The following is a 7,463-nucleotide window of genomic DNA, read 5'->3' on the forward strand; positions in this document are numbered from 1 at the left end:
CATATGGTTTAGTATATATGTATATAGTTCATCTGTTCATACAGAGCATAGTCTTCCTCACCCAGGTTAGGATGTGACATGATGGATGGATGAAACTATAATCGTAGGCGGCAGATTTACAATGTCTATAAAGCATCTAATGGAATCTTTAAGAGTCTAACTATATCTATAAATACATCTGATAATACTAGACACCTATTATCTCCAGGTAAAAATATACAGATCATTGATACTTTTCTTGGTATGCAACAAGAGCCTACTAAAAAAGTTTGCTAACTTGTATACTTGAACTTGTATTCATGAAAACGAAGCATTCCAAATCATTGGAAATCAGTACATTACTACATATACAATATGTATTGGTATGTCAAGAAGGCAGAATAACATGTTGACACATGAGGATGCTCAATGAATTAGATAATAAGATGAGAAACTATAATCAACCAAGCGTCAAAACCTTTCGTATGTAATGGTTATCCTTATGTTCAATGTCTTTCAATTATCTCATTACATGTGAAAAAGTGGTAGATTTACATGTGAGATTTGCTATGTTTTTGTCTGAAAGTTTATCTTATGGTTATTCTTATTTTCGTGTCTTTGAATTATTTCTTAACATGTGAAAAGGTGGTAGAATTGCATGTGAGATATGCTATATCTTTAATTTGTTTTTTCTTTTTATCAATTATTTTTCAATGAACTATATAGTTTCTTGATATGTTGTGATTTACTGTTGTACTTTGTGGTGAGAAGTTCCAACCTTTATAATTGTCTTACTTTTGTGGCCTCCTAACTTTATCTCTTAATTGCCTTATTGGTGTATGTTGATGCTTGTTACTATTGCAGGTACACTGTAGGCAGGTATTTTAAAAATTGTTGTTAGAAGTAAATCTCTTACTTTCTGTGTGGGTAAACTCTTACTCCACAAGTTATGTTCTTTCCAATGAATGTTTTGTATGAACTCTTTCGACTTTATACATCTCAGTAAGCTCGATGAGTCTACATTGCTGCTTGTCTGTCTTTTTGGTTCATCTTGCATATCTTGATTTTTAATGTTGTCATGCTATTGCTATTGGTGAAGAAGCAACTTATTATTGTCTACATGGAATCTTCACTTTATACAGTATCTCTTGAAAGTAGTTTGAGAAATTTAGAATTGGAAAACCTTGTAACAATTCTATAAACTCTAGCTCTTGACAAATTGTGTTGATGGCCTTATCAACTTTCCACAACTACAACAAAAATGGTGCCTATCTCATATTCATTAGAATAACTAATTCATTTCATTCTGGAGATTAAATTTGTTGTTTACATTGTAGTTGAAATAGTGAATTTTGCACATCATAAAACTACTAAATCAGAATTTTAAACATCTTAAAAGACTTTTGTAGACTCATTCTTTACTTGATTGTATGTTGCCTCAGAGTAGAAGCCTCATTTGTGTGTGTGAATCTGTTGCAAGGAAGAACTTAATTTCTGAAGTGATGGACTTAGCTTAAAATTGGGCTTGAAGTTTATTCTGGGGAATAAGTTAGGCGTATTTGGGAGCTTCTAAGAGATCTTATTTAGATTTCGAAAACAGTAATGAGAGGGTGAATTATTTAGGTGTTATTTTTTGAAAACTAGTTTCTTTATTTGCGTGAAAAACATCTACATCATTAATGATATTTATGTGCCCCATGGTACACCGTGTGATGTCCCATTATATGTATGTCTGTATTTATGCGTCTGCCCCACATCTGCCAAAGCTGCAGTTAATCTGCCCCAAAAGAAAAATCAAAGGAGCTATGAGAATTTAAAAAGATTGTGTTCAGATTCAGTGATTTATTTCTTCTTCAATATTTTTAACTTGTGCAATCTTATATTTACACAGATTTTAATAGTCATGAGTCAAGAAGGACCTTCAAGAAGAAACAAAGTTACCAAAAAAGGACATATGCTAAACCTGGAACATTATCATCCTTGGTACAACAAAGATGATCATTTTTGACAACACAAGAAACTCTTCAGGCTGTGCGGTCAGAGAAAAAGCACTTGCTAAAGTTAATTGAGAAAGAACAACCAATTGCAAAACAACAACAAGTTACACCACAAGCTAAAACAAATGAACAATGTGTTGAGGAGCAACCAACTATGGAGGAGCAACCAATTATAGAGGAGGAGGTGCAAATAGATTCTACAAGTACTCTTCCAATAAACGAACAATCCGAAGAACAAGGTACATATAGCTTAAAAACTTATTAAACTCATTTATGACTTCTAATTACTTGTATTATGTATAGCTTCAGACCTGTCCACTCAAAAAAATACGAGAGGTATAACACAAATGCAAAGTGTACATGGGAGAAATGATCGTAAGCTGGTCCTACTGAACAACAACAATCAGCCTGTTGGTCCAACCAAAGATGTTGTTGTAGAGTTAAGTAGCTTCCTTGGCACATTGGCAAGGAATGTGACTATTTGCCCTCTAGACATATTAGATTGGAGGTATATGGACACAAAAGATGATTTATGGACATATACACAGGTTTGAAGCTACTAATTTGAATTATATCACTAAAGTTATTTTACATATTTTACCAATGAAATCAAATTGTAGGAGAAATATGCTATCACTGATGATGCAAAAGAATGGGTGTTAGAAGTAATTGGATCTGCTTGGAGAAGACATAAATTTGATTTGAAGAAATTATGTTACAAACCTTGTACTAGTCATGAAGTTCTAATGGCAAAAACGACCTCCTTATGTTCCAGAATGTCAACTTAAGGAACTACTCAAATATTGGGACTCCGATAAACATAAGGTAAATTGAATTTTGGAATTTCAATTTCTTTTCTCTATTGTGATATGATTGTAGGAGTTTATTTTTTTCTCTCTCTTTTCTATTGTGATTTTCTCTCTCTTTTGCTGTGATATTGATTTATTTATTTCCAGAAAATGTCTGAAACCAATACTAAGAATCGGAAAAAGTTGAAGAATCCACATACTGTTGGAAAAATAAGTTTTGCTTTAGTCCCCAATAATTTGGTGTGTTTTCTACTTCTTTATCAAATCTTAACTTGTTATTATAAATAGATTTTTATTATCATTTTTTCATGTGAGAAGGAGAAAAAAAAGGAAACTTCTGTATCACTTAAGGAGCTATTTGTGGTTACAAGAACAAGACACCCCGAACGTTTGTACAAGGACACAAATGAAGACACCATTAGTAAAATTGTACGAATAGTATCTACTTGTACTCTATTTTACATCATTTATTTGATCGTAATTTATGTTTATTTGAATTTTTTTTACATAATTTGCTTTGTAGGCTGAAATGGAGGAAATTGAAAAACAACAAAGTGTAGATGGTAGTGAGTCTGTTGATGCATTTTCTTCTGTAATGGGTCCTGAACATCCAGGACGTCTTAGATTATATGGACGGGGAGTTACAAAGAGTTCTTTGAAAAGGAAAGCAGGCAATTCTGAACCAGTTTCAACTACCACAAATGATGCAGTACAACAAATGGAAGAAAGGATACAGAAAATGGAGGAACAAATGGAGGAGAAAAAGAGAACCATTCAACAAGATGTTACTGCAAATATAATTGCACAACTTCAACGTGCGGGATTAATTAATGCCGAGGTACTAGCAGCATTGTGTGTTCATTCACCTGGAGAAGCTAATTTCGGACCAAGAGATAATCAACTAATCTCTCGGCCATCTACAAGTAGCAATAATCGAGGTTAGTGTCACTTATTTATTGCTCCTTCCTCTTATCCTTCCTCCTTCGTCTTGTTCTTACTCTTTTTATAGATTCCTTGATTTGGGTTTGAGTGGCTTATTTCTTTGGCAGTATATGGTCACTTATTTTTGCTTTCTTGTTTTTGATAATTATAGTTTTCTTTATTAACGTATTGACACAAACAACAAATGATGTATTTTTAATCTAACTATCTGCCTAGAGAGGGAAAATCTGAAGCTCTCATGTAAGACTTCTGATTTGTTCTCATATAATCTATGTTCAGATCTTGACTACATATCACTATACCATTACCAACATTACATAGTATTTCTTCTCCTCTCGCATTTATTTTCTTATTTTCTTTTCTCTTTCGGTCTCTTTTTCACTAAAGCGTCACATGTCATTTTCTCCTTTCACTTAATGGAAGAAACCAACAAACAACCAATGCAACATTCCTCAATATGTCAACCATATTTCTCTGCAGGAGACAGAGATAAAAACTCCTACAAATTACATTAAACACCTCTATACTTCAATAAATCATTTCCATAATTTTCGTGAATAAGTGTGCCATGCTTGAGTATTGTTTAATCATTTAGATAACAACTGAAGTTTGTGATTATATTACATCTCATTGAATTATAATGTCTCTCCTTTCCTTGTGTTTGTTGTACTTTATCTCTTTAGTTCAGCTTCTAAGTTTGTGGTGGCATGAACCTCTTCACCTTGTGCATAAATTATGTCTTTTTTATGGTCTCTAAAATAGGAGCTTATTGATTTGGGCATTGTCTTAATAGTGAAGCTCCATTAATTATTCTATTTGTAAATAATATTCATATGGGATGAGTTGTGAAATAACCATTAACTTTTAACAATAATCTATGGGCAACTAGCAATGTGAAGAATGTGAAAATATGTTTGTGCTATCTTGGAGGCAATTTAGTTTCATCTTATCCATTTGTTGGCTTTAGTTCTTGGTGCTCTATAGGTGGCCTCCCACAGAAATTTGACCACACTGTACCAGTTGTCTTCATGTCACAAAGTTTTTAAATTTGCTTGCATATTCTTTGAGGAAAAATTATGAATATATGGGTACTCAACCTTCCATTCATCTTGCCTCTTTGTGGTTTATCTTTATAAATTGTAGATACATAAATAGCAGGCATAAGTTATAATTAATTATAACTTCCTTCGGACAATGCTTGCTACTCCCTCACCTATGCCTTCTCTTATTTTACTATAGTATAGGTGGAAGTTAGTGACATTTATCTTCAAGTTTGTCTTGAGAAGATAGTTTTAAATTCATGTAGAAGGTATCTTGCTAATTCATTTTTTTTTTTTTTTGCAGGTAGTAGTGAAGGTGAACAAAGGGATGAAAACAATGAAGGCACACCTTAGGGGCGAGGCTTATGTTGATATCTTTGACACTAGCATGTGTTCTAGTAATCTTTTGTTTTTTTGACAAAACTTGTGTCTAACCTCTTGAATGTTCAAGGATTTTTTTGTATATTTTGCTTTAATGAATATTATAACTTGTCCTGGGATCTTGGATTGTATTTGATTATGAATAGTTATTTCTCGTGTTTGATATATATACCTATTGAAGAAAACTATCAAAATAGCCATATAAAACCATTGCAATAGACTAGAGAAAACTGTTGCAATAAATATAAACAGTGTTTCCTATGACACTATAAGAACGGTTCACAAGCGTCCCTAAAAAGATCAGATTCATTGCACTACCTGAAAGAAAGAACCGTTGAAAGGATAAAATAAGTGCTGCTTAGACACTGTAGCAACGGTTGACAAAACGTCCCAATAGAGTTTTAGAACCGTTGCAAAGACTCTTTAGGCAAAGTTCACAAAACGTCCCAATAGGGGGTTCCAAACTGTTGCCATAGCTTAAAGTAACAACCGTTGCAATAAGAGAATAAATGTCGCAAAGAGTTATAGGGACGGTTGGTAAAGCGTCCCAAAAAGGAATAAAAAACGTTGCAATACATTAAAATAAGTACCGTCGCAATACGAACTTCTACAGTGACGATTGTGGCATTGTCGCAAAAAACCGTAGCCATAGATCTATTGCGACAAGATATGTTGGGAGGGGTGCTATAACCGTTGCAATATGTGTGTGGCGACGGTATTCCTACCTACAGCAACAGAAATAGAACTGTTGCGATAAGCTATATTTCTAGTAGTGTGATCATCCCTATTACCTTTGAAATCAATCACACAAGCCCTCAACATATCTTCTAGAGTCTGAATAGTGCGCTCTACTTGACCATCTGCCTTTGGATGAAAAGTAGTACTCAAGTTCATCTTTGAACCCAATCCTTTCTGAAAATACTTCCAGAACTGTGCCGTAAATTGTTCACCTCTATCTGATATAATTGATAGTGGCACCCCATGAAGTCTGACTACCTCTTGGAGTTACAACTTGGCATAGTCCTCTGCTGAATGGGTAGACTTTACTGGCAAGAAATTGGCTGATTTAGTCATTCGATCTACAATCACCCAAATCGAGTCGTGCTGTCTGCGAGACCGTGGTGAACCTGTGATGAAATCCGTATTGATCATCTCCCACTTCAATTTTGTAAGTTCTATATTCTGAGCCATACCACCGGGCCTTTTGTGTTCTACTTTAACTTGTTGACAATTCGGGCATTTAGCGACGAACTCAGCAATACCTTTCTTCATACTACTCCACCAATATACCTCTCTCAAATCAGGATACATCTTTGTGGAACCCGGATGGATAGAATATCTGGAGCTATGAGCCTCCTCCAAGATCCTTTCTTAGAATTCATCAATCCTTGGTACACACAATCTACCTTGATACCTCAATACACCATCTCCCACTTGTTCAAAAGCCATTACATTTTGCTTATGAACATTTGCCTTCAATTTAAGCAAAATTGGATCTTGGTCTTGCTTCTCTTTTACTTCTGACACTATTGATGATTCAGCCCCATTCATCACCACTACTCCTCCTTCTATGGAATCCAATAGTCGAACTCCTAATTGTGCAAGTCTATGCACATATTTTGCTAAATCTTTCTTATCTTCCTCAAAATGGGTGGTACTACCCATAGATAATCTACTCAAGGCATCAACAACAACATTAGCCTTATCTAGGTAATAAAGAATACTCATGTCATAATCCTTGAGTAACTCTAACCACCTCCTCTGTCTGAGATTAAGCTCATTCTGACTAACCACATACAAAAGTCTCTTGTGATCAGTGAATACATCTACATGAACACCATACAAATAATGACGCCATATTTTCAAAGAAAAAACTACGGTAACCAACTCTAAGTCATGGGATGGGTAATTCTTCTCGTGAACTTTTAGTTGTCTGGAGGCATAAGCTACAACTTTACCATTCTGCAGTAACACACAATCCAAACCCACTCTAGACGCATCACAATATACAACAAAGCCTTTCGTACCTTCTGGTAAGGTCAATTCTGGGGCAGTAGTCAACTTTTTTTTCAATTCCTGAAAGCTTTTCTTACAAGCTTCAGACCATTGAAACTTCACTGTTATCTGAGTTAACTTAGTCAAACGGGACGAAATAGATGAGTACCCCTCTACGAACCTTCTATAATATCCATCCAACCCCAAGAAACTGTTAATATCAGTTGGAGATGTGGGTCTAGGCCAATTCTGCACTGCCTCAATTTTCCGAGTATCAACTTTAATTCCATCACCGGACACAATGTGGCCTAGGAACGCCG

General features: G+C 34.8%; 2 protein-coding genes and 1 long non-coding RNA gene across 3 annotated transcripts; all 3 read left to right on the top strand.

Moving 5' to 3' along the window:
* The first annotated feature begins 1,881 nt into the window (after positions 1 to 1,881).
* On the top strand, positions 1,882 to 2,530 carry LOC107058917 (uncharacterized). The gene is made up of 2 exons (XM_015305156.1): positions 1,882 to 2,215; positions 2,280 to 2,530. The coding sequence occupies exons 1-2, from the start codon at positions 2,131 to 2,133 to the stop codon at positions 2,528 to 2,530; spliced, it is 336 nt and encodes a 111-aa protein (XP_015160642.1). The 5' UTR covers positions 1,882 to 2,130.
* Positions 2,448 to 3,682, top strand: LOC107058918 (uncharacterized). The gene is made up of 6 exons (XM_015305157.1): positions 2,448 to 2,524; positions 2,597 to 2,801; positions 2,933 to 3,025; positions 3,104 to 3,214; positions 3,309 to 3,637; positions 3,679 to 3,682. The coding sequence occupies exons 3-6, from the start codon at positions 2,936 to 2,938 to the stop codon at positions 3,680 to 3,682; spliced, it is 534 nt and encodes a 177-aa protein (XP_015160643.1). The 5' UTR covers positions 2,448 to 2,524; positions 2,597 to 2,801; positions 2,933 to 2,935.
* LOC107058916 (uncharacterized) lies at positions 3,680 to 5,177 on the top strand. Its single transcript, XR_001472402.1, has 2 exons — positions 3,680 to 3,723; positions 5,072 to 5,177. It is a non-coding gene; the product is annotated as an uncharacterized lncRNA (long non-coding RNA).
* Positions 5,178 to 7,463: the final 2,286 nt, after the last annotated feature.

This window comes from Solanum tuberosum, unplaced genomic scaffold, assembly GCF_000226075.1.
Source record: "Solanum tuberosum cultivar DM 1-3 516 R44 unplaced genomic scaffold, SolTub_3.0 scf00692, whole genome shotgun sequence".
Lineage (NCBI taxonomy): Eukaryota > Viridiplantae > Streptophyta > Magnoliopsida > Solanales > Solanaceae > Solanum > Solanum tuberosum.

Coding starts and splice junctions, on each gene's coding strand:
- LOC107058918 (XM_015305157.1), top strand. CDS start 2,936: ATGTCTGAAACCAATACTAAGAATCGGAAAAAGTTGAAGAATCCACAT. Junction 3,026..3,103: donor CTTTAGTCCCCAATAATTTG/GTGTGTTTTCTA, acceptor TCATGTGAGAAG/GAGAAAAAAAAGGAAACTTC. Junction 3,215..3,308: donor AAGACACCATTAGTAAAATT/GTACGAATAGTA, acceptor TTTGCTTTGTAG/GCTGAAATGGAGGAAATTGA.
- LOC107058917 (XM_015305156.1), top strand. CDS start 2,131: ATGGAGGAGCAACCAATTATAGAGGAGGAGGTGCAAATAGATTCTACA. Junction 2,216..2,279: donor CGAACAATCCGAAGAACAAG/GTACATATAGCT, acceptor TATTATGTATAG/CTTCAGACCTGTCCACTCAA.